Raw genomic sequence first — 25,640 nt, 5'->3', positions numbered from 1 at the left:
CCCTCGATCCATCGTAGGTAATGACAGGGCGGATGCCGCGTGTTTAAAGCCACGCCTTATTAATCACTGATAAGAAAAAAAACGTTGGCTCTCCCGCCCGCGGTCGGGTCACATGCGTTGATTAGAGGGCGAGCGCCTGCTCAAAGACAAAGGCTCTCCTGCAGACATTTTTGTCCAGGGGGCCTTGAATGTTTCACTTTCCTCTGAAAACAGGAAGAAAAATAAAATCATTTCATATGTGTGGTTATCACATATGTAGAAATGGAAAACAATTATGATTTGGCCGGGACTAGATGGGCCCTTTTCAGGCGCCGCCGGTGTTGAAAGGTTTGTCATGAATTAGTTTTCTTTCATCCCTGGAGGCACTGCACGTGGTGAGCTTTAAGGACAACACTGGTTTTAACCTATAGGTACGTTGTTGCTATTATTGCCAATAAATCCGACAATTAGACCAAAACTGACGATGCGGGAGTCCATCTAGTTGACATGTGTGTGACCGAGCCCCTGGAAGCCTAAATAATGCCCTAAAACATCTGGACACTGTGTTCTATAATAAATGTTACTCCTCAACAGGAGTTAGCAGCAAATTCGTAACAGACTTTGAGTGGAATTATTACATCAGAGATTTGGTGAATCAATGTTTATGTAATATGACAGCAGGATTCGGCTTGAGGAACTACAGCGTCCACGTTTATGGACAACGTTAGTGTTCTATAACACAGATGAATGAGATATGTTCAGCTTTGACTTGTTATACGGCCAATTGAGGGATTGGTCTTTCATAGGAACTTTTTGAAATGATAAAAATTAAAAATGTCACTTGCCTGAAGCGTGCTTCTAGTCTGATGGTCCTGAAGCTCCACTACTCCCTTCACACCCGTCGGACGTTTGATTCAACACAAAACAACAATAAAACACTCACATCTACTTTTATTTTAAATGTCTTGAATGTTTACTAAAAACATTACATTTCTCACCACGTCAGACATTAAGGTGAACATAAAGTTCTACTCTTAATGCTCTCCAACCCGCGGAAGCTGAACCGTTTCAAATGAAGCCGCAGCAGTAGATTTTGTTTTACGTGCAGGAAACAAAGACTCGGTGCAACGTCAACTTGACATGCATCACTTCTAAACCGGGTTCATGTCGAACGCAGCACATCGCTTGCTGTGCTCGAGCCTCTTTGTGCTTGAGAGGCCCAGATGAACCCCTGTGGTGAGCTGCATGCAGGCTGCATAAATATTTTGATGTAGAAGTTCCCTCAAAATTTAATGGTGCTAGTTTTACTCTTCAAAACAAGCTCAATCTTTAAATAGGATTGATGGGCTGTTGACTGAACCCGCAGTCTCTACGTTACATTAAAACACCCGTGATGCCGCTCGGGAAAGTGTAAATTGATTAGCGAGGAATGCTTGATTTATTTCAACGGTTTATATTCGGACAGCTGCACAGCGTGTTTTCTAAACAGGCGGACGCGGCTTCATTCAGATCACTTCATAAATGTAACTCACGTTTAAAGTGACAAATGATCATAAGGTATCATTAAAAAGTCATTAGAGTGCGAGGCTCCTGGTATCTCCTGCACGTAACATCGGCCTTCAGAGCAGGAATTCAGGATATAAAAATTACAAACCTCCCCGTGAAATATTGATCAATCATTTTGCTTTCAGTCTAAAAGGCGGAAAGACTCACTTAAAGGGCGACCTCAAAGAGATCACAGATGCTTTCGCTGGCCAGCGACATTGAGGATCGGTGTGGAAATGAGAAGGTAAAATCTTGCATGTCAAGGTCAGTGAGAAGGTTAAGGGATCGGGATTACGATTAAAAGAAGATTTAAACCCTCCGGGCCTTGGTTTCTCCAGCTTGTATGTACTTTTATTGTAGCGAGGTCACTGAGGAGCAAAAGAGAGGATGTGAGGTGGAGTGGTGGCAGATCCTGAACTTGATACTTGACACCTCATGATTATCGGGGGAACCATTTAAAAGAGCGAGCGAAACGTGGAGGTGCTGAAAGAACTAATGGCGCCTTGTGAGATGGAAGTGAAAAGGGATACGGTTCTACGGTAGAACTGCAAAGCGGGGAAAATGTGGTGACGGTTAACACCGGGGACTTCTCTTCAGATCCACCCACCCAGAATCCTCCAATATCACTGTCGCCATCACTCAAGTGACAAAGACTCTGAGCTGCAACAGACAAAAATACCGCCTGCTAAGACCTTGTAAAAGTTACAAAGATGAAGTCTAGATGGGAGTCTGAAGGCAATGCAGGATTTGTTGCTGACTGCTTGTAAACACGGTTCATAATTGGCCCCGCCTCCACGCCAGAAGCACACGCCCCCTCACAGCTGACACACAGCCCCTCACAGCGGTCCCCTCAGAGCGGTCACAGCGGTCTACCAGGGGCTGCAAACACCCCCATGTAGACCTGCAGCAGCAGACGTGAAAACAAACCCCAGATTCACTCAGATTCTGGAAGATCGGGCACTAGGCATTTTGTCTCGCTGTATTTCCTTCTTCTTTTCCGAAGCCGTGTCCACCGTTTTAGTATCTTCCACTTGGGTGAGTTGGTGGCAAACGCGTAGCGGGGAGACACCCAGTATCCAAGGGGGGGAAACAAGGGAGGAATAAGAAAACACGCAGAGGGCCGACGCCTCCACACACTTGGTGATGTCACGTGGGATGATGGCGAGGAAAAACTTTATTGTACGCTATAAAGTGTGGGAACTATTTGATTTATTTAGGCCTTTCAAAACAACTGAACTGAACAGAATCTGAATTTTTTTTAAAGCAAAATGGAAACAATAGCACAACCGTAGCGTTGCCAGGAGTCAGAGAACTTTAAATGGAACGAAGTGGCCGACCGAGACGCTTCCACAGGCAGTTTGGATTGTGGAAGGACGAGAAATGGTAAAAAAAACAATCTGTCACAGCTGCAATGAAAAAAATAAGTGCAGCAGGAGCAGTAAATTACAGCCATCAGCTGGCCTGTAAAAGTTATGACCGGGGGCAATTCGGGCATGCAAAGTTTAACGAGGACCTAATGAAAAAAAGCTACTGCTTTTGGAAATGGTGGCAACACGTGCAGATTGTGTTCTCCATCACAGGCAGCTCAGGCCAGGAGGGGACGTTGCAACTTGGATTTGAATGTGATAACATAAATATCTATCAGTATCCGACTTACAAGAAGATATTTGTTTGTATGTCATCAATTTAGGCTCAGTGGAATGTAAACTTGAAAAATAACGACATTCTGCAAACATCTGAACCACAAATCTAAAACTGTGCGGCAGAAAGATGAAATACTTAAAAATAATTCATTTTTCTGCAAGGAAGCTTCCTCCTCGGTGGAAAGCAAATCTTTGAGTTTGAAGTAGAGGTTCAGTTTGAGAAGATAAATGGTGTCAATAAATGTATTTTTTGCAACGTCGCAGAAACCGGCACATCTAAACAGACTCATCCACAAATCCTAATCTTACATAAAGGATAAACCTGGATAAATAATAGTAAATTATTCATAGATATATACAAACACACAGATATACACGTCGTTTCATTTGACATATGCCTGTGAAGTATGAAAAATAGAAAATGTGGTCAAATTGTATCACCCAACGGTGCGTCATTTGTGAACGCATGATTGATGCCAAACACAACATCTGTGTAGGATGCGTTCTTGAGGGGAAATATGACATGCAAGGATAAGCAAAGAATAAATGAGGGCCAAATGTTTTGAAAGCCAAAGTGTGGATCTAAAAACACAAATCTCTATATGAAATCATACCATTGCCTTCTTGCACACTCGATTCTCCCCGCTGACCATCTCCAGCCACGGCTGCCTCCACACAGCAGGCGCTGCAGGGAGAGACCGACGAGCGCCGCTGTTGACTCGACACCACTGCAGCTTTTACTCCGTCCTGAGACAGATAGCTAATGCATATTTACTCCCACAGCTGGGATACAGGAACAGGGACCGTTGCCTTCGTCGTTCTGTTTTTTTTCAGCATAAGTCTCGAAACTACTGAACCAAAACACTACTGGTTTGATAGTTAAAAGCCCCCAAACACTTAATAATCGGCGTGTGTATCCAGACTTCCGCATGGGACATTTTTCATGAATAGTTTTGGTTAATATGAACAAACTGCCCCATCCAAATTAAAATTCGTACTCAAATAGTTTTTTTTGTGACCTTCAGTACAGATAACTTATGAGGCACGATCACGGTCTGGTCCTTGTTCAACTATTCAGGGACGTTCACCATGACTGACAGAATATTAAGCTTGATGAGCAATTCATACATGAATGGGAATACATAAGTATGTGTTCATTTTGAAGTTCCATCTTCAAACTGGACTTGTAGAGCTTTTTAACAAGTCCGTCCCTTGTTGGTTGTTGAATGACCTAAATACTCAAAATCACAGTGAAACATTAGAACTGGAATAGATGCAACGCTGCGGTTTTCTTTTAAAGTATCTTCTTTAATATTAAATACGTGACTCTATAAACATAACATTTATCCACATATAAAAGCATGTATCACTATTTACACTCAGCCCTCAAAAAGAGCCCTATGATACAAACAAGAAATATCCTGCAACTATTCATAAACGTCCCTTCACGTCCTCAGATTACAGCAGTGATTGTCGCAGCATTTCATATATTTCAGGACTGACAACCTCTCTTGAAATGTCAATTTAAGGAACATTCATCACTTAATCTTATTGCTAAGCTCATCCAAATATTAACATTTGTAAGTGCACAAGGGCCCACATTCAATTCAATCATGCAATTGGAATTGGTTTTGACAGGTGTACCAAACCGCCACATGTACCCGGAACACTTTGGGTTAAAAAAAAATGTAGTTGGTGTTGTTGGGCCATTCGCTTTTCTATCTCATTTCAAACTACCTTAATGTGACAAATATAACCAACTCATTCCTCCACCTTGGATTTCCTCTTGGAGGTTCTGGGTCTGGGATTCTCCGACTCTGCAGGTTTTGGGGAGCCTGGAGGACCAGTGGGGGGGCTGGGGGCTTTCTCCACGTCCGCTTCTGGCTCGAGGGGCGTGGGGGGGCCTTCGACAGCTCCTGGAAATAACAAAAGCAGGAGAGCTGATGCCAACATGGATCAGAAAAGCGCTTCAAGTTCTCAACAATCCCACTCATGAAGCGGTTTGTGTGGCGCATCAAATGGGTCTCCATACTCAGGAGCTACGAGGCCTGGAGGGGAGGGAGGGGGAGCAATGGGATATGGGTTTATTCAGTGTCGCCTGAAATGAATAATATTTATTATTTTGTGAGCGTAGAGTTTTTATTACCTACACAAATAGAATCCATCATCATCAGTATGGATCCTGCTCCAGACACACTGCACTCAGCTCATGACGGCCACGCCGACCTCGCCGCTCGACTCCAGTAGAGTGGATGTGCATGAATGGAGGCGAACAGACAACACAGCAGCACTGTGTTTGCTAATGAAACACAGTCTACTTCTGTGAAGTATTCTTTGGTTATCCACATGGAAACCATGACACCACATGTTGTGAGTGCAGGATAATTGGGGCCGTACTTTAGTCACGTACGGCACATAATTACATTTTCCACGAGTGACATTCCAGACGGGCAACTAAAATCGGCTTCTTTAAACGCTGCAATTTCCTCACATTTAGAACGAGGTGAATCTTAAGAAGCAGCAGTTTGACGCTTTAACGGCATAACTTTCACGCTACAGTTTGACCCGTGGCTCAACCGCTACGTGATAACCTCGTACCAACAGAACTAACCTGGTGGCATTTCGTTTGTACAAAGAACTCGCTCTGCCCTCTGCGACAGATTTCTTCACGAACCACACGGGTGAATTCCTAATCGTGATCATTCATTGACGTTATGCTTCTCCGCATGAATTTACTGTATGTTCACAACCAACTGTCCGTAAAGCACTCCGGGTGCTTTGAAGTCAAGAAAATCAAGTCAAAATTCGAAGAAGAAAAAAAAACATTAAATTTTTTTCATTGTTCCATTGCTGTAGGAGGAAACTCAGAAAACAGGCTTTTTTTTTTTTTCTCCGGTCCGCTGACATCCGAGAGCCGTAAGCCGTGACAATCACTTCAGAGTAGCCTTCCAGTTATCTTAACTGCGTGTTCTTTTTTCAGGCTGCTGACTTTCTTTTGTCGTCAAGAAAATATGATGGCTCGAGGTTTGCTCCTTCTTTAAAAAAAAAAAGCTATATTCCATTTGGCCTCAGCTCTCAAATTCCCTCTGCAGCAGAAGAAGATATCTTCCAGCTTCCATTTCAGATGGAAAAACCCGGCTTTGGTTTATTGAAGAAAGAGGTGGAGGCTGTGAAATATCACTGAGGGTTCAACACTGGACTTTTCTGATGAAACTCTCACCTCATTTCGATTTTGTGCTCAGAGCGAAACTAAAGAGAGACACTCAGGCAGGTCTCATCAGCTCCAGACTGAAGCTACAACGAGCGGGCGAGAGCATTAATTGACTCTTTCTACAAGCCGCAGCGGTCATTTCTACCTGATGGTTGCTGCAGGTTCTTGCTGTAGCTGGCGGCAGAAGACATGGCTTGGCCCAGAGCTTGGTTGGTACCAAGGGGAGGACCAGGGGCATTGGAGGCTGCGCCAGAGTTGGGTTTGGATTTGGAGTCCTTGCCGGGTTTAGTCCACACCAGACCCTCGGTCACCTGCAGGGCAGCTCCCATCTTCTGAGCCATGTCCATTAGCTGCGAGTGGGAAGTAGACGTAGAGATAAAGCCAAAACAACAACTGACTCAAAAAAGCGATGAAGATCAGAGGTTTAACCCGAAACAAAAGAAGAAGATCGAGGGGGAGATAAAACCACTGTTAAAACATTAAAGCGATATGTTGTGCTGCTACAGTGTTTTGTCCTTTTCTCTAAACCGGCGCCGTGCCGACAGCCTTCTACTGAAGGTAATACACCGACTGCGGATCAGTCGCCACACTTCAAAAGCTCCGAGCTTCCCCTTCAAGTACCTCGGGATCAAATTCAAAGGTGCTATTGCTGTCTCGAAGTAGGTTGACTTTCCTCTCCATCTCCTGATACTGATCCAGAGTTGCCTTTTTATCGCCATGATTATAGAGGAAGATGGCAAAGTTGAGGTTGACAAGGGGGTTGGATCTGCCGGGCGGAAAAAGAGCAGAGAATTTGAAAGACTCGGATTCAAAAGGCGCAGCACATTGAAGACGGGAGGACAGACTCACTGGTCAATGGTGGCAGCTTGCTCGTACGCTCTGGTGGCGTTCTCCACATCCTCCAAGTTGGTCAGAGCCACTGTCGAGAAATGAGCACGAGACACCACCTTAGCTCAAGTGTAAACCGGTCACGTGACCACCGAAAAGGCACGTTCAGCAACGTGTAACATCTAGCGTGCGCTTTACAAAAGGAATAGCGTGTAACCGGCGCAGAACGATTGAATCCTCCCACATGACCCCTCAACTTTTGCCACCATTTCTGCCGAGAATCTCCACAGTACCTGCCAGCAGCATGTAGAGTTCCCCCATGCGGGGGTTCAGGTTGATGGCTGCGCTGAGGAAGTGGAAGGCAGAGGCAAACTGCTGCATGGTCAAGTGGACCAGCCCCAGGTTGTACAGCACCTTCCAGTCAAAGGGGGACATGTAGTGGGCTCGTTTCAGGCAGCTGATGGCCTACGAGGAGGGAGGGAGGGAGGGGGGGGGGGGGGGGGGGAGTTGGGAGAGAGAAAAAGGTTAAAAAAAAAAAAGGTTGACCGATACTTAACTGAGAAAGAGAAGCGAACAGACAGCTTCACTCACGGCTACGTATTTCTTTTTTCCAAAGAAGCACATGCCGATGTTGTTCCAGAGGGGGGGGCTCTCCGGCACGGCGCAGGCCGCCACTCGGTACTTGCTCATGGCCACATCAAAGTCCCCGTGGGTCTGCATCATGCTGCCTGCAGCCAGGATGGCCTGGGAATGAAGGCGATGATTATAGAGGCCGTGCGTATGATTAAAGACGGGCGTGTGACACCTGACAGAGAACGACCTTTTGTTTCAACTGAAGTGCTTTAAAAGAAGTTTGATGCGCTGGTAATAGCCAGCACCGTTCATACCAAAGCAGAATCAGTCTGTTCGAATGTCCACATACCTTGTAATTGTTTGGGTCAAAGGTGAGGGCATTTCCAAGGTGCTCAAATGCTTTTTGGTATTTCCCAAGCTGTCAAAAACATCGATGTTACATTAAAGCCCGTTAAATGTCTTTGACACCTACAGTAAATGTCACCTGCGTGTACACATAATCGTACATACCTGTAAAAACAGCAGGCCGAGAGTAGTCAAGAGTTCAGTGTTCTCTGGAGAAAATCTGAATCGAAGAGGAGACAAGTAGAATGAAGAATGTCCCCGTACCTACGCCTGTAATTACGTTTAATGCCTGCAATTATTCCTCAGCAAACAAAGTTGATATTCAGGGAATCTGCTGATTCAATCAGAGCTTAATTCAGCATAATTGTGGAGTATTAATTATGACCTGTGGGGGATGATGTGGCTCTATGAAAGAGGAAAAAGGAAAACGGTAGAGAATGGGCATGTGTGCATTAAAATAAAGGATCACAGTGGTACGTCTCATCAAAGCAACATCAGTATTGGGGCACTTGATTAATTCATGTAGCCTCAACAGGAGGTAGCCATAATGAGCTCTGCTATTGTAGACACCGATGTAATTTAGTGATCTACGCCAAGAGCTAATGTTGGAATATTCAACGCGCCGATAGAACTGGAAATACGTGGAATTATTACTGAAGTAAAAGTGGCAGTGCCTTAAAATGCAGCAAAACCAGAACTTTGTGAGAGATCCAAAAACTCCTCGGATAAATCAAGAGGCAAGTTTATGGCTATTTGCTTTTTCATCATGTTATGTTGAGTTTTCATGAGGATAGCTGGCACGCCGAGTGTAAATATTGACAGAGATTTTTTAAAAGCTTCCTTCGTGTGTCGGTGATGAAAAACTTTGGCCTGGCAAACAATTCCTGAACTTAAAATGTAATAATTGCAATTGATTGCTGTATATATATGTATTATAAATAAAATGTTTCAAATATCCCTGTGGACCTGCAATGACAGCCAATAATAACATATACCTCAAATAAGTGGTTATTTCTAATATTTCTTTCTTTAGATGTCTTCTCTGTGCTCTTTCACAATGTCCACGCAACCTTTACTTACTCCACGGCCATCCGCAGCACTTCGGCGGCCTTGTCCGTTTCCCCGGCCAGCAGATGAACCTTCCCGAGCATCATGAACGTCTTGTCGTGTTTATTAATCCGGAGAGCTATGTTTAGCTGCTCTTCAGCCTGACCAGAGACAGGAGATGAAAATGATTAAATCAAGCCGGAATGAGTACATCTTGTCCGGTCTGATGTCGCCATACTCACATGTTTCAAGTCTTTGATGAAGAAATAGCACAACCCCAGATTATGACTGATCTCCTGGGGTGAGAAAATGTCAGATTATACAGGGCTTGATAAAGATTAATTCAATTTCCAAGTGTAATACCTACTTGAGACAAAAGCCCTGTGGAATACGAGCTTTAAAGTATTACTCTCAAAAATATACTAATGGTGCAGCTTCATAGTGGTCTGGGGGTGCAAACACGGAGATTATGTCTTAATCTTTGCATGAAACGGCGTGCCGCCATTCCAAACTCAGAAATTCCGATAAGAGGATGTCATGCTGTGTATTTAGGGTGAAAGATGCCAGGTCCACTTAACACATGAACTTTAAGACAAAGCAGAGTGTTCCTTTTCGGTTACCCAGTCTTTCTCATTGAGCCTTGCAGCTTCGTGATAGAATTCAATAGCTGCTTTGTGCTTTCCCAGGAGAAATCTACGGAAACAATACACAACAATAATCCATGTGAGAAACGAATCATTCACTGCACGCGGAATCGCAATTCTTACGATCCTGCAGCAGTGAGGAACACCCGCTGTGGGTGGCTAAACCTTTCTCTATAGCACTAAAAACAAAACGTCGTGGCCATAAGCGGCCTGCAGTTGGGCAGCGATCACAGATATTTCCCTCCTACGTCTGTCCTGGTAGATACTGGGGATGGGCGGACGCACCCCCCGGCTTGAGGGCAGCAGACTCACAGCGATCTGGCCACTTGCTTGAGATTGTCGGCGCTGCTGGGATTCAGGATGGCGCAGCTCTGGAACAGCTCCAGGGACTGTTGGATCTTGCCCTCAAGACGCATGATTAGTGCTGTGCGAAGGGGTTTGAAACACATTAAAAAGAATCAAAGGCACAGCATGGGGTCCAGTGGTTTTTGGGGGAACTAAATGATGCATCGAGGAGCTTGGGCGTCGACAGCCACCGAGGCTTCGTTTGAGGAAGCTCCTAATTAACACCGTACACCTCGCCGGGGTGAGACGGAAGAGTTAGTTCTGAAACTCGGGCTCACCTTGGACATAAATCCCGTATTCACACGTTCCGTTAGTCTCCTGCAGCTGCTCTTTGATGATCGCCTGCACGCACAAAGAAAGACAGACCATCTCTACGCCGGAAACGGACGTTTCTGTGGTTGAGCGTCCCCCCCCCGAGACTCTGATGTATTAATTGACCCCCCCCCCCCTCTGATCCACGGTGCGCCTCGGCGAGCTCCTTCGCACTGCTGCGCGTAGATGAACCAAAATAGCAGATGTCTGCTTGGAGACGGCCGCGCCGTCCTTCTGCCCAAGATGTCGCCTGGGCAGAAGGACGCCCTCGTCGCAGCGCTGGCACGATTAAATCAGAGCTCTGAGAGGGAGAGGAGTGCATCTCTTCTTACAAAGAGACAGAGAAGGAGCAATTCAGTAATGCATCTCATCAAGTACCTGCCGGCTTCATGAGGGAATACACAAGTCGATGCAGTGAATCAGCCCATAATAAAGGGTGTTGCGGTAGAACGCCAGGCATCCATGAGCATGGTCATTATTTTTCAAAAGGTTAAATCAGATCAACTCTGAGCAGATCAAGTTGTGCACGACAGAGCAAACCAAAGGGAGTTACGGAGCAGGAAGGCACTTCACCTTGCAGGTATCGTAGTCCTTGCGGATGTAGTGCTGGTGGATCAGCCAGTTTCTCCTCTCCACGATGGGAAGCTCTGGAGCTGCAAGCATGAATAGAATAAAAATGGGAAACTTTTAGGCTCATTACCCTTTCAGTTAATGCCTTATTTAGTTGAAAGCTGAATGATTCATCCTGGAGGCCCCCCTCCTCTTCTAGTCCTTAGCGAGTCTCTGATCTGACAGTTAACACACAAGTAACACGTCGGCCCAAATCCACAGGCTAAGTTCAAGTCACTTCACCGAGCACGCCGTAAATCTGTTCCCCGGGCTTTTATTCTATACGGATCTAAAGTTTGTTTTTGTATTTATTCTTGTCTTTAATTTGTCAGTTGAACAAGTAATGGTAGAAAGCGTCCCCCCGCTGTGCAGTCCGCAAGTCCGTGATCTGACAGTAACACAGACGTTAACACCTCAACCAAAAGCCCACGAGCTGAATTATAATCAATTCACCACCTCTAATTGTCACCTTGTAAGCATGTTGTTGTTTTTCTGTCTCGAGCGACTTGAGATATTTCCCGGTTGCCAGGGCAACAACGTGTCTCTCGCGAGACAGGCGCTTGTGACAGGACAGAGGCGGCACAAAGCCAGCTGTGCGAGGGGTCCGGTAACCCCGAGAACCCGACCACAAAGCTCCAGGACGGACAACATGTCATTCCTCAGGGAGGCAAAAAGTCATTCCAATTCATGCAAATTTGATTCTGCTAATCCGGTTATTTTACACCCACTACTCCCCCGGGGGCTGAAAACAGGATTTTAATGCGGTGTGGAAAGAAGTGCTGGGCTTTGAGTTTGTCGCTGACATCGGGGGATATTGTTAATGAACCTCCACAGTTAAAATATATATATATATATAGTTTGAATTACATTACTGTTTTTATCTATCAGTGCTACAACTAGAGAGAAATCCCCTCCGCTTTCACACGTTGGCCCCCGTCAAGATTCGGAGTGACCCTCTTCGTGGCCTAATCCGCTTTCCTCCTGCCGAGGCGGCAGTAATATTCTTGTCTTCGGGTTTCAGACGGGGCCCCGTGGCGCTGCGGAGTCCACGCACACAAAGCGGGGCCGTGCCTGTCGGAGGAGGAAGGAGAAAAAAAATAATAACCCCGCACGTCAGACGCGGGTTCCTGGATGTGCGGTATAAAAGAATGGTGGAAAGGAGCAGAGAAGAGCAGCGCAGAGCAGCGCAGCGGGAGGTCTCCTAAATACGATTCTGTGGAAAAGAAATGTCATCCAAACATGGAGGAATTGTCTCATTGTTGTATTTGAACTTGCTAATGCTAAGACAGATTTGGCTTCCGTGAGCTCCGAGCGTGTGTTAAAGGGGGATAAGAGCAGAGGAGACGCCTGCTGAGATCAAAAGACACATGGGGGGAATGTAATGAAAAATAGGGGGACTTTTTTGGGGGGGTGGGGGGGGGAAGTTTCACTCTGAAAACTTTTAAAAACCCTTCGGTCTCCTCAAGTGATTTATTCTCATATTCATCTGCCTACACGTTTCCTTCCGAGGAATTTGACTGAAATCAAAGCAGATTGCGGCGCTGACACTTGATTCGGTAAAACGGAAACATGCTGCGGTGGAAAGTGGAGACCTTCCGCCACTGGCATGTTTGGTTGCTGCTGGTTTGAAAGAAACAGGACATTTACCCCTTTCGGAGTCCTGTGACAGCATTCCATAAAATGTTAGAAAAGCACTCAATGTATTAGTGCATAACATATTTCATTTTCATGTGTGCAAAATAAAGCCCAGACTGCAATTCATAAATTAGTATGAAACCAGACGGTTATGGAGAATTTTCTTTTTACATGATTATTTTCCCTTCTTGTTCATATTAAGGCGGCTTTGGACCAAATGTCACCATCAATCGTTTTATATGAACTATGAAAGCTCTGAAAAACGCAATTATGTCATAGAACATGTTTTAAACTTATTAATTCAATTACATACATATATATAGACCTACCATGTGCATATGATATTAAGTCACAATTGTCTTTTGAGGGAGTTATACAGTACACCAAGAATGGTGTCAATATATATATATATATATATATATATATATGCCACTGTTAACGTTGTGTTGATACATTTCATCTTTCTGGACTCACTGTATGTTCTTTCTTTTCCGAGATCAATGACCATTTGTCAAGTAAAGATCCTAAATGATTCTTTAAGTGGCTTCACAATCTGTACAGCATACAACACCCTCTGTCCTTGGACGCTTTTACAGCGTTAAGTTCTTACTATCATTGTGAACTACTCTCTACTACATGGTTATTCAAAACATGAGCACAGAACTGTACACTTCCAATACATTAATACTTTAAAGTCTTTATTTTCTGTTTTTATGATTTTTGTAACCTTAGTCTTTACGAATGTAAAAGTAAAAGTCATACTAAGCACACGCCAATAAGATAATAAGATGCGAATTGGATGTGCAAGACAGCACTGCAAATACAATAGGATGAGATGCCCTCCAAGGACTTACATTCTCAGCAGTGCTGATGACAAAAATAAAATATTGTAAAAAAATAAAAAGACTAATCGGGAGCAACAGCCCAATGGGACATTAAGCCACATATTATGATGATAAATCATCCAGGTATAATATATGATCAACAAACGTTTTCCACACAGGGAACTATGTGGAACACGGCTCATCTGCTACTTCCTTCGAGGGCCGGAGGACAGAAGGGGGAGGGTGACCTCTGCAGGACGATCACTCGAGTAGCATCCTTCACCAGTTACAGAGCGAAATAAAATCAATATACGGGACGCCTTAACGGGAAGTGAGATGTTTGTAAATCATATCATCGGGTGACTTCAAAATGTGACCCGTCTTGCTCGGTACCTTTAGGTGCTCGGCGCTTCTTGGCTTCAGTGGAAACCGGGAGCTGAAAATGATTAAATAAAACGAATGAGTAACAATTCATATCTTAATAAAATAGAATTTATACCATATTTCATATAGTGTCACTCATGAACAGCAGGTATGATAGATTTAGGCCGCCGAGAAATATGTTTTAAAGATGTTTTAGTTCATGAAAGGTTGAGGGAGACAAAAAGTCGGAAAAAAACCACAAACTAAAATAGAACATAAACATTTGAATAGGTCTTATGAACTATAAACTAAATATGACTGTACAGTGATGAAAAACATGCCAATGCTGCTGTTAATACTGACATTTCATAAAAATAAGTTCTCACATCCATCACATATATTTTCATGCTTACCCTTTAATGCTTTTAATCATTTTGAATGCAGGACTACATTGTAGTTCTACTTTTGAGTATACAAGTACTTTTTCCACCTCCGACGATGAGTAAACTTGGAATAAATTGAAAGAATGGTGTCAATCTGCATTTATTGAAGTTATTACTTCAGCTGGTTCACGTTGCCCGAGCAGATAGACGCGCATGCGCACTTTCAGTGCATCGCTTGAAGTCCTTTCCGCCCGATATTGGACCCACTCGAGTGCAGCGCCGCCGCTGACTTTCAGTTCATCACCAGCTAAGCTCTTCTTGTCACGACTTCCCGAAACGCGGCGCGTTATGGCCACAACGCGACGGGCACCTAAAAGCGAAGCGCCGGCTCCGTTTGGTGCGGAGCTGGACGGTAACAGCGTTACGTCACCTTCACTTTTAAGTTGACGGTGCGAAGCTCACGAGGCGCTGACTTCGCCCTGTGACGTTAACGTTGCCTACGCACTTCTGCTGCGATCACCTGGCTGCAGGTAGCCGGAGCCCCGCGTAGCTCTCGGGGGTGCAGCTAGCCTGCCCCGTGGGTGGCTGCGATTAAAGGCGGAATGCCGTTAGCTGCGGCTTAAGTCAGTTTAGCCCCGACTTGGAATCCGTCGGCCGGGAGCAGCTTGACATTGAAACGACGCGCGTTATTACGGAGGTTACGCTGAACAATCAAACCCCGTTACGCTAACAAGAGTGACCCGTCACCGCGTTTACCCGAGAAAACGCTAGCTTGCCCTCGGTAACGCACTCACCGCCGCGGAGACCTCCTCGTCCGCCATCTTGGGATGATCCACAGCGGAAGCCGTTGCCATGGATACGTGAGCGTTCACTCCGCGTGTCACCAGGCGACCATTGGGAAGCTTTAGTTGTATTTATACACAAATTAATGAACGACATATTCTTTAAATCGGGTACTCGTGGATGTTCTTAAAAGAGCGTAAAGGGAAAAATAATTACTGTTCACAAGAACAAAATTAACATTTCACACGTTTGGTCAAATCATTACTGTTAACCTGTATTTGTTGATTAGCCGTATCTCAGTGTTTTAGGTCATTTCCTAGTCCACATATCGCCTGAGATTTAACGTTCAGTTTCTATATACGTAAAAATGACATTTTATTCCATGTTAGGAAACCATTTTCATTTTTGCAAATACCCCGCCAGTAATTTACATTTTAAATTAGTCACCAATATGTACAACACACCATGATGGTCGAAAGGTTCCCTCAACAATAAACTAATTTCCCCATCAAGACAAACAAAGTTGGACAACACATTGAGCCTTGTGCTTAAATCCACACACAGGATTTGTTGTGCTCCATCTGCTTAAAGGCAGAGGTTACACCTAAACAATATGATTCAGTAACAGTAACGACATATCAGAATTCTTCAACTTATAAGATGTATATTCACAAGTAAAAATGTAAATACCCAACAAGTAGGTAGAACGCGGCGCAGAAATACAAAGTATGTGTCTATTTAGTAACAGGAGACATTGGTCTGAAGTATAATTAATAGATAATATCCAGACAAATGTGTTCGTTCTGCTCGTTAATACACTTTTAAGTACTGCACATACATCTACATTCTATACTATGTCAGTAACCTAACATTATCAAACCTGCACCCTGTGTTTCATTTTATTCGCAGCAAAACTCCACATTGATTTTATATCTATCTATATAGATATATATATAAACACAAGTCTTCGGAAATCAACATGATGAATTAAAATGTTCCATCCCATTTAAACAGTGTCTTCATTTGCCCTGAGAGGACATTGGTCACACTTCATCAGTGAAGCGATGAAAAGAGTAGAAAAGAAACCCTTCATCCCGTCCCCTTCATTAATCATCATCCTATACAGTTTTGTACACATCAAAAAACACTAAATCAGAGTAGAACTCTAACAGCAGGATGGATGCGTCTCGTTTCACGGATCCAGTACAGTGGTGTATAAAGTGGACTGAATGCGTTTAAAGTTGTTCATCAGGCGGAATGACATAAACGCTGCCGCTCTACATTCCGCTGTAATGACACAAACATATATTCATACATTAAGTGGATCCATCATTCAGTGATGGAGAAACATTCTCATGTCAAGTGAGCTGTTAAACTAATCCCAACTCCTCCCAGTGTTTATTTATGATGCGCCTGTAGGTTAGATATGAAAATCCAAGTGCTCCCCCTCCCGCGCATTTTCCAGTGAAGGGATTTAAATAGACGTACTTTATCACTAAACTCCAGCCCTGTTCAGTGGTGTCCCGTGCATCTTTAGTCGACCACGTTAAATGTATTCCAGTGACTTGCCAATTAACTTCCGTCACACCCGCCGCCTCCTTCTTCGCCCCGTTTGATTCAACTCCAGTTTTCTGTCTCCTTCCGAAAATTTCCCAGAATCAATTTTTGACGGCTGCAATCTAGCTGCACACTGATCAGAGTTCAATAACAAGCAACACATAATGTACGCACGCCCTTACATGCTGGTACAGGACCTCTAGCGTGTCTTCTGCATGTTTAAACCGTAGGTGGGGGGAAAAAGCAGAACAATTTCTCTCCAAATGTTATGTTTTTTTTTTTTTTCGGGGACTTTTTCACAAAACAGATCAAACTCTGACCCTGAAGGGGTTTGTAGCCTGAGACGCCGTCTAGTTCCCCTGGCTCCTGCCGAAGGCTCCCTGGGCAGCGGAGGCCGCGGCGCTGCTCGCAGCCGTCTGCACGGTTTGGTTGGTCAGGACGCCGTGGGAGAACTCGTGCTGGGCCTTGCTGAAGCTGGCACCGGTCCTCCTGTACTTGGAGTGGACCTGGAGACACAAGAAAGAAGGGCGGGTGGTTGTCTGAGATCTATACTACTCTTCATATTTTTTTTTTTTTAAGTCAACCTTCAATCAAACTGCCTCAACTGCACCGAATACAGATTTCAAATGTGTATTTGCAGTGTGTGTTGTTTTTGTCTGTATGCGGTTTAGGATTTTGTATAAAGAACCCTCTCAAGGAAATATCTCAACGGGCAAAAATTTCAATTCAAGTGTGTTTATTAGCTAAGGGGTTATTAAAAACAAAATAAACAAATTTGGAATAAAGTTCAGGGCTACTAACTATTGTACATATTTGAATAAAAACAATGCAATGGTTGTCTATCATTCAAGTGTTTCAACATCCATCTACTGTTGCGTGGCACATTCCGGGTGACCCGTTTGTAGGCTGACCTGCTTGGATCTTTTCTGAACCTTTATAACCCTTCAGCCGTGTATAAAGTCTCCATATCCCCCCTGTTGGCCCTTTCATTGCCACGTTGCTCTCTTTGCATCTGCATGCGGCATCACAGAGTCGGAGCGCGAACGGACGACATATGAAGCCACAGAGGGAATACGCACACTTATGTTTGACTAATGAGGCCCTGGCATCTTCGATCTGACCTCGAACATGCGCACATACAAAAACAACCTCATGCAGCCTGGCCGTGGCTTATTGCATTTGACTAGACGACAATCAAACACAAACAAAAATGACCCGCAAACTAAAAACTGTTGACACGGTTGAGGATTCCCTTTGTTGGCGGCACGTTTCCCGTTAGCTTACCATCTTGAGTAGAATCACAGCCAGCACAGCGTTCACCGTGAAGAATCCGGCCACCACCATCATGACCACGGCCACGGGCAAGTTTGAGCCGATCATGCTGATGGATGCGATCCACCCGCTGTGGACGGCAGAGGCAACAAACAGCCATGAGTCGCTCCGCATTTACACCACAACAAGTGTAAATAAGTACAAAGAAAATGGCGGTTCGCTGCTAAGCTTCCCCAGTGACCAATAGAGAAGCATGACGTGTGAATAATGGAAAAGCCTGAGGTCTCATAGAAAAGAAACCCAAAGAGAAAAGTTCCACACACTTACAGAGCAGCGACCCAGACAAGTTAGGGCGGCTGGAATCTGTCAAAGAGATGCAAGAGAGGAAACACGGGGCAAGAACACACAAGACACACAATCACAAAGGCGTGAATGAAGAAACACACGGACCCCATGCGTACCCACGTTTACCATGAATCCACCCAAAGCACGCGCATTCTTCACATCAGCAGTTAAAGGAAAGGTTCCCACTGACCTGTTTCCCCACCTGGGGATCCCGACCGTCTGGATGATGTACACTGCCACTTGGAAGAAGAAGACAAAGAAGAAGAAAAAGAAGCTGAAGGAGCTGTCAGACCTAGAGGGGGAGAACAGAGACACAAGGACACGTTGTTACATATTATTATTAACGGTATTTAGGATTCAAGCAGTTTCTCTGCTGCCATATGTTGACTAAAGACTTTACACTTCAGTTTAAAAGACATTGAAGTGCAAAGATGATCAGGAAAGCTTTTAAAATGTGTAGCACTTAATAAAGACTTGTGTTTCAATACAACTAAATAATCATAATACAAATGTTTTTTCAAAGAACTTTCTTTTGTCCATTTAATACAATATTAAATTTTAGTAAATATTCCTCACAATGAACCAACTGTTTGTCTTTTTTGTTTCCGTTTTGATAACTTCTTTATTTTGATTTGATCTTTATGACTTGCTGATATTATTTGTTGATTTTTTTTAAATCAATCCCAATCTTTGTATCTCACTGCCGGGATGTTATGTTGTGTAAAACAACATTTTAATGAATAGATCACAAATTAACCAAATTTTAAATTTTCAGGGATCTCAGTCCAAGTATTGTTGAAGCCGTTTCAAATGGTTCTGGCAGAAAACAGCCTTTTTCGGTGTTAAAAAAATAATCTAATAAAAGTACTGCGAAGCTGGAAGCAAGAACAAAAAAATCAGATGGCAGCCTTTTTTAAGGAGCACAGAGACGTTCCAATGTGCTTCCTCTAACCCCTCCGGCTCAGTTGGAGGAGGAGAGAGTTATTAAAAAAAGAAAAAGGAAACCCCGCCAAATCAGCGTGTCCCATTTCCACTGCTCAAAAGTCATGCAAATCAAATAACACCCAAAGTCAAAAACCCTTAACGCCGTGTACCTGAAGGCCTTGTAGACGGGCCTGTACCAGCAGACGAAGGACATGGGGGTGAAGAGGACGAACCACAGGATGGACAGGCCGAAGTCAACGCCGTAGTCGGCGCTCGCAGTGAAGTAGGCCAGGCAGGCCAGCACGTTGAGGAAGAGGGTGGCGCTGTGGACTGGGGAGACGCACGGGACACCAAAAGGAGCCGGTCAGCTACACACCACAGACACCAGGACAGATTCTGCTGGTCTTTGAATCGCTAAAAGACGTAAAAGATGTACGGAGACGCCCACGTGTCGGCGTGGCGAGCATACGATTAAGACGACGCAGGGGTACGTACACATCCAGAGGTAGTACATTCTCTTGCAGATCCTGCGGTACTCCTCGGGGATGTCCACCTCAAAGTCCTGATAGAAGCAGGGCTTCACGGGGGAGAACGAGGGAAGAGGTGGCCAGTTGTTCTCTTTAGCCGACACACGGGAATGAAAAACAAGCGAATTGGATTAACGTGGCGAGCGCGGCGTGGATTCGTGCAGTTGGCACACACACGCACAAGTTTCCCGCGCGTCTCCTAAAGCATCTCGTTACCTCCAGCGTTGGGCGTCCTGCCGGCGCCGCCGCTGCTGCTGCTGCTGCTGTTCCGGAGCTCCCTCTCCTTCCGCTCCAGCTCGGCGGCCTTCTTCTCCAGCTCCTCCTGCTGCCTCAACAGGTCGGCCTGGCCAGAAGCCGCGTTTGCCTGACGGAAGGGACGCGCCGTCAACGCCCGGCGTAGCCACGGCGCTTTGCCATAAGAAGCTCGTGACGGCGAGAGCCGAGGCCAAACGTCATCCTGACGTTCCGATCGGAAGTACCGACTCACTCCCGTAGCCGCGATTGATATGTTGATACTGAAGTCGGGCGATAATATGAACCGATGCAGGCTGATTGCAGATACACTGGGCGAGGAAATGAGTGGCGTTTGTTTTGTTTTTTTTCAACCGAACTGAAAGTTGTTTCAAATAAACTCTTGATCACAATGATCTCTATCTGAACGTCACTACGACAATAAGTTCACCTGAACTACGTTGTATTGCTCCTGTATCCACAAGTTATTAAACCAGAATCAGTGCCCTGTTAATGAAGGAGAAGGAGATTTTACTTTTAATACTTTAAGTGCATTTTGCAGATGATACGTGTTTGTTTACTTGAGTAACATTTATAATCCATGACTCTTACTCAAGCTATTTTAAATCCTAGTGTTTCTTATTTTACTTGAGTATGTCTTCCAACACTGCGTGTACATTATGTGTTTGTGTGAAAAAGAAACCATCAGCGACATCATATGTCGTTTATATTAGAAATAAGACTGTACCAAATCTGGCAGATGCATCAATGTACAGTGTAAAAAAGATAAACCTTTGGAGCTTTCTGCTACACTAACTTTTAATTATTACGACAAGGTCTTCATTGTATACTGTTAATCCATCTCATATCAGGTCCTATCTGTCTCTCATTACTTGACCTTTGAATTTGTCTCCTGTCCCTCCTCCTCTTGCATCAGCGCAGATGGCAAAAATGTCCAGAATATTACTGCAACACACGCTTCCTCTAGTACTCATGAGCCTCAGATAATCCTCAAGGTCCACAAATCACATACAAGAGATTTTATACCAGAACATCGAATCCCCTTAACTTGTAAACACGTGTGTGTGTGTGTGTGTGTCACCTGCGCGCTCTGCTCCACGGAGGTCTGCAGGATGGCCGGCTGAGAGGAGGCAGCGGACAGGGGGATGGTCTTTCCAGTGTGCGTTTCCTGTGAGGCGATACTGCTTTTTAAATACCCACAGGGATCGACACCGAGTAGCTTTTTCTTTTTTTATGAAAACAGAGGAGCGAACCATTTCACTTGCAGAGAACGGGTTGAACTCCCCGGCGTTGGCGGCGGCGGCTCTGCTGGTGGCCTGTGTGATTGACGCATCCTGAGGGGAGGGGGAGGGGGGGGAAATAGAAAGGGAGAATATCCAAGACACTTGAATTATTTGGTGTCCGAGGCCCAGAGGCTCAAACCAGTACAGGAAGTGCGCTTATTTCCCTCACACCTGCTATTTATAGACCTAAGAAGTTTCATCGACCAAAAAGGGTGTTTTATTTATTTAAGTGAGAAGGTCACAGAGGCACAAGCTCACCTGTCACCATTACTCCTCTGATCTATTGGATCTGAAAGCACCCGGATGTGATAATGAACTTCTGATAATAAAAAAAAGATAAACAAACACCGTTTTAAGTCCGACATCAAATTTCACAATATTCCCCTCGAGGATCTGGTTTCCAAAAACGCACCTTTAACGGCGAGTGGAAGAGTCGCGTTCGACGGTTAGCGTTGAATATCAGCAGGCACCTGATCGGCGGGCTGCTCACCTGCGCAGGTGCGCGAGCCCGATTAGCCCGAGCGCAGGTAACGTCAAACCCACTCGAAACAACTACAACTACACCGTGTTTTATAACAGCGACGCTTCCCAGTCAGGAAACGCAAAGGCCAAACCCAGCGACCGACCAAACAGGTTCGCGCTTCAGCCGAGACGATTCCCGAAAAACAAGCGTCCACCAAACTACGCGAGAAACGAAAGCGACGCCGCGCTCACCTGGAAGGGATTCACGTCCACCGGATCCACGAAGGGGTTGCTGTCTAATCCGGACATCGTGGAGGAAAGTTTCTCTCGCGTGGAATAAACAAGACGACGGCTCCCGTCTCCCCGGCGGCTGCTCCTGCTCCTGACGGTGGCGGTGGAGGAGGTGGTGCTCCCTGTGACACGCCGCCTCTCTGCGCATGCGCAGCCGCACAAAAAAAAAAAAAACATAAAACCGCCGCGTCACCGGGAGTCGTTTCGGATCGATTAACACGTCGCGCCTGGTTGTTTTGTTTGTTTGTTTGTTGAAGCATTTAGTTTCAAGAATACGGTTATTGTGATGGTCTGAATTTAAACACGAATTTTATTCATGTGAATCAAATGCATTCGTGTCGTTTTGTTCGTCACTTTCATGCCATAGAACTGCTTATGGAATGAGGTAGATTACATATTTTATATTTTTGTAAAATGTGCTGCAAGTAAACGTTTTGCATGTAGACAGATAGCCCACTTTAATCATCAAAAGTAAACGGAATCATTTTACATCTCATTTCATTCATTGGTGCAGCTTAACACGTCACAATTCAGCCGATTTTATCCTTTGTATTGATGCTGTAAACCAGCAACTAACTAAAAGCGAAAGCTTGTTAAAGTAAAACGTATAGATAATAAAGTGCCAGTAAATGGAAGTACTGACCGTATACTAGTATCTCAGAAGTAGGTGAATGTACTTTGATACATAGCACACCACTGCTTACAGATGTGCATCTCTACAGTTTTACTAACCAACATGCCTGCTGATACATGATTAGATAGCAAACCAGACATGTTACACACGAGTAATAACACATAAGGCGGCATCACATTTAAGGCGATTTACGACTTGTTTTTGATGACGTCATCTTTGTGAGCGCACTCGGGTACAGAGTCTACTTTTTAAAAGGTCCTGACAAAAAACTCTTTCAACATATAGTAAAGACGTAAATACTCTCTACCTCTTTCATTTAACATAAGGTGTAAACTTAACAGATGTTTTACCAATCCCGTCTGAGGAAAGTTATCATTACATCTTGTTAACTGCTTTTATGTATTTTTATGTCCGGACCCTCTGACTCTGGACTTTACCATAATGTGAATGCAAACAAAATGAAGAGATGTTAGCTCCAGTTTAAATAGCTGTATCTCAAAAGCAGTCTAACCAGTTTATAATTATAAATTGCTGTTTATACCAGAGGAGAGAAATGGTCCTTTTTGGCACCTGGCCCCCCCCAGGCTTGAGTTATTCCTTAAAGTCATCTTAGTCAAATGACTTTACAGGACAAAAGCAGCCCCTTAAGGATGAACAAATAAGGGAGAGGCCGGCATTACAGACAACATACCTGTATATTATAATTATATAACAATAACCTCAAGAAACTATCGCTCATTTCCTTGTACTTTGACTAATGTTAGGGTACCAAGTACGCTGAATCAAGCAGATGACTTTCATTTGTAAGACATTAACATGCCGTTTCCTTTACGCTACATGGTCCCGTTTAATCATTGAAAACATCTGCACCCTTGCTACTTGTACCAAATGTATCGCATCTGTTTGTGGTGTCATTTTCACAGCAGCACGCTGGAAAAGAAGCCCTGGTGTACACAATAAAAACGGCTGAGATTACAGAGAATAAAACAGAGGCACCTTTACAGTTAGTAGGAACACGTTTGCGTTTCCTACTTTGACAAGTCAAATGCGTGATTTGAAATATTTCATCTGCTGTTCCCTGAGACAATTGCAAAATACTGAAACATAGTGGGGCAAAAAAAGACACTGAACAATAAAAACAAAACGCATAGGGATTTTATGTACTTTCTTGGTTGCTATTGAGAAAATACACGCGACAGGAGGTGGGGATGGGTTCAAGAATAGACTATACTGTACATAGGTACTGTACAATTACAATTGTGGTATGGCGGTTAAGCAGTGAATGCAGGGATTTCATACACATCCAACATTTTTACAGAGCTGGGATCCCCTTTCGCTGGAATGAACACCAGCTGACTTGGTCCCTTTGATGGCGTCGTTTCCCTCGTAAGGGGGAAACTTACAACACATGGAGTGGTTTTTCTCTTTCTCACACATACGGTCAGTCAAGCTGCATAAGTGCTCAGCACATATTCACACACACAACCATCCAAGTGCCCAAATCCGTGCATCTCTGTCCAAGATACTCATGAGAAAAAAAAAAAAAAAGAAGATAAATATTTGACTTTAACTACCCTACCCAGCAGAAGCTGGTGTTCCGGCTTTGTACAGTATTTATACCTGTATATTATATGCTATAAAGAATGTCTGTCCCATTAAAACGTATTAAATAAGGGAAAAAAATTGTAGTAACAGATCAACCACTGCTTACACTGACTGTAATAAACTGTAAACTCATAAAGCAGCTAATAACTGTGAGCTTTACTGTTTTCACTGTAACATTGTGATGTTGCCGGGTTTCATTTACTGAAAGTACACTGCTGCAGCTTTCCAGCTCTGTGACCTTCCGCCCGGCGCTTAGCGGTCAGTATCGTCCTCCCGCTCGGCGCGTCTCCTCGTGGCGCCGAATGGAGAGCTGCCGAGGCACTGAGAGAGCGCGGGAGGCAGTTCGGTCCGCAGAAGAGGGGCCTTTTTCACTGATCCCCCCCCCCTCTGGAGGTGGAAACACTGCACACGGCACTTGGGGCCACTTTTTTTTGTTTTTTTGCAAGAAAAAGGCTAAGCGAGAGCGCTTTGAGGAGCGGATATCCGTCGGCAGCACGCTACTGAGAACGTATACGTCAGCCAGGGAGCTGGATGGGGAGTGCTTTGGTGTCTCGGTGTCCTTCATACCATGAATTCATTACTGCCGTACAATACCAGCGGCTGGGGCATGTCGGGAGGGTCCCTGCGGTGGCCAGTGCCGTCTCTGGAGTGCCTCAGGGTCGAATGCTTGGCCCCCTTAAGTTTCTGTTTGCCCTTTTCCGGGTTGAAGGTGCCTCTGCTTGTAAACTGAGGCCTTTCATCATTCGCTCCCTCCTGATCCGCTGTGTTGTCGGCTCGGGAGGCTTGAGACGCACTCGCCGGCTGCGCCTGGGCCAGGCTGGAAGGAGGAGACTTGGAGGGGAAATGAAAACGGCGGGCGCTGGCAGAGGGGGAAGAGGACGACGGCTGAAAGTGGGATGAGGAAGAGTACGACGAAACGCTCGAGCAGGAGTCCACGGAGTCCAGGGAGTCAGGCTGCCGGCGGACAGTTCGGCGTCGGGGGCTCGTCATGTCGGACCTCGTCGTGTCGGACCTCGTCATGTCGGACTTCCGGGGCCAGGGGGAAGTCATCACTGGACCTCTCTCTGCAATGGAAGGCAAAAGGAAAGGTTGGCTTTTTATCCTCCCTCTCAGGTTACACACTAAACAAAAAAAACGGGCAATTTCCTGCGTGGAGACACACCAGAGAAGTCGGAAATGGTTCCCTCAGAGTCCACATTGAGGTTCTCAGAGCTGTCGGCTGTACCGATAGAAGCCTCCGACTCAAGGGTCTCATCGTCCGATGCGCGTGGCTCCAGAGCCAATATCTCATAAGTCAACTCCTCTCTGCGGGGAAACATTATCTCGATGAACCAAAGAGCTGCACATACACGTTGCTAAAATTACAAAAACGTAATGTTGTCTGTGTACATTCAGTTCTCCAAAACAGTCAAACTGTTC

The 25,640-nt window shown here is 44.9% G+C and overlaps 3 protein-coding genes across 30 annotated transcripts in view; all 3 read right to left on the bottom strand.

The window, feature by feature from the left end:
* Nucleotides 1-4,454: 4,454 nt before the first annotated feature.
* bbs4 (Bardet-Biedl syndrome 4) lies at nucleotides 4,455-15,166 on the bottom strand. Its single transcript, XM_040169421.2, has 16 exons — nucleotides 15,081-15,166; nucleotides 13,934-13,976; nucleotides 11,046-11,125; nucleotides 10,439-10,502; nucleotides 10,128-10,239; nucleotides 9,792-9,864; nucleotides 9,414-9,467; nucleotides 9,205-9,332; nucleotides 8,290-8,344; nucleotides 8,129-8,197; nucleotides 7,798-7,950; nucleotides 7,500-7,671; nucleotides 7,228-7,297; nucleotides 7,000-7,144; nucleotides 6,524-6,728; nucleotides 4,455-5,083 (listed from the first exon to the last, which is right to left on the bottom strand). The coding sequence occupies exons 1-16, from the start codon at nucleotides 15,138-15,140 to the stop codon at nucleotides 4,929-4,931; spliced, it is 1,638 nt and encodes a 545-aa protein (XP_040025355.2). The 5' UTR covers nucleotides 15,141-15,166; the 3' UTR covers nucleotides 4,455-4,928.
* A 291-nt stretch (nucleotides 15,167-15,457) lies between these two features.
* Nucleotides 15,458-22,148, bottom strand: scamp2l (secretory carrier membrane protein 2, like). Its single transcript, XM_040169422.2, has 9 exons — nucleotides 21,944-22,148; nucleotides 21,200-21,280; nucleotides 21,028-21,114; nucleotides 19,911-20,058; nucleotides 19,663-19,785; nucleotides 19,338-19,497; nucleotides 18,434-18,535; nucleotides 17,911-18,028; nucleotides 15,458-17,132 (listed from the first exon to the last, which is right to left on the bottom strand). Exons 1-9 carry the CDS (start codon nucleotides 21,998-22,000, stop codon nucleotides 16,977-16,979), a joined length of 1,032 nt encoding a protein of 343 aa, XP_040025356.1. The 5' UTR covers nucleotides 22,001-22,148; the 3' UTR covers nucleotides 15,458-16,976.
* Nucleotides 22,149-23,770: 1,622 nt separating this feature from the next.
* Nucleotides 23,771-25,640, bottom strand: part of myo9aa (myosin IXAa) — a 68,474-nt gene continuing 66,604 nt past the window's right edge. For all 28 annotated transcript variants that reach the window (XM_040169364.2, XM_040169371.2, XM_040169383.2 and 25 more), the window contains 2 exons: nucleotides 25,384-25,526; nucleotides 23,771-25,285 (listed from right to left, as the gene is read on the bottom strand). In XM_040169364.2, the coding sequence (XP_040025298.2) occupies nucleotides 24,783-25,285; nucleotides 25,384-25,526 (646 nt within the window). In that variant the 3' untranslated portion in view covers nucleotides 23,771-24,782. The remainder of the gene's footprint in view (nucleotides 25,286-25,383; nucleotides 25,527-25,640) is intronic.

This window comes from Gasterosteus aculeatus, chromosome 12 (assembly GCF_964276395.1).
Source record: "Gasterosteus aculeatus chromosome 12, fGasAcu3.hap1.1, whole genome shotgun sequence".
NCBI classification, from domain to species: domain Eukaryota; kingdom Metazoa; phylum Chordata; class Actinopteri; order Perciformes; family Gasterosteidae; genus Gasterosteus; species Gasterosteus aculeatus.
Note: the sequence above shows the minus strand (reverse complement) of the source record. Positions and strands in the feature narration are given on the sequence as shown.

What these genes read in the sequence shown, in the direction of transcription:
- bbs4 (XM_040169421.2), bottom strand. Translation starts at nt 15,140, where the DNA reads ATGGCAACGGCTTCCGCTGTGGATCATCCCAAGATGGCGGACGAGGAG. An exon ending in AGGACTACGATACCTGCAAG is followed by an intron (nt 10,503 to 11,045) that starts GTGAAGTGCCTT and finishes TTGTGCGTGCAG; the next exon opens with GCGATCATCAAAGAGCAGCT. An exon ending in TTGACCCAAACAATTACAAG is followed by an intron (nt 7,951 to 8,128) that starts GTATGTGGACAT and finishes CTTCATTCCCAG; the next exon opens with GCCATCCTGGCTGCAGGCAG.
- scamp2l (XM_040169422.2), bottom strand. Translation starts at nt 22,000, where the DNA reads ATGTCCGGATTAGACAGCAACCCCTTCGTGGATCCGGTGGACGTGAAT. An exon ending in CCGTGGAGCAGAGCGCGCAG is followed by an intron (nt 20,059 to 21,027) that starts GTGACACACACA and finishes CCCTTCCGTCAG; the next exon opens with GCAAACGCGGCTTCTGGCCA. An exon ending in ATCCCCAGGTGGGGAAACAG is followed by an intron (nt 18,029 to 18,433) that starts GTCAGTGGGAAC and finishes TGCCGTCCACAG; the next exon opens with CGGGTGGATCGCATCCATCA.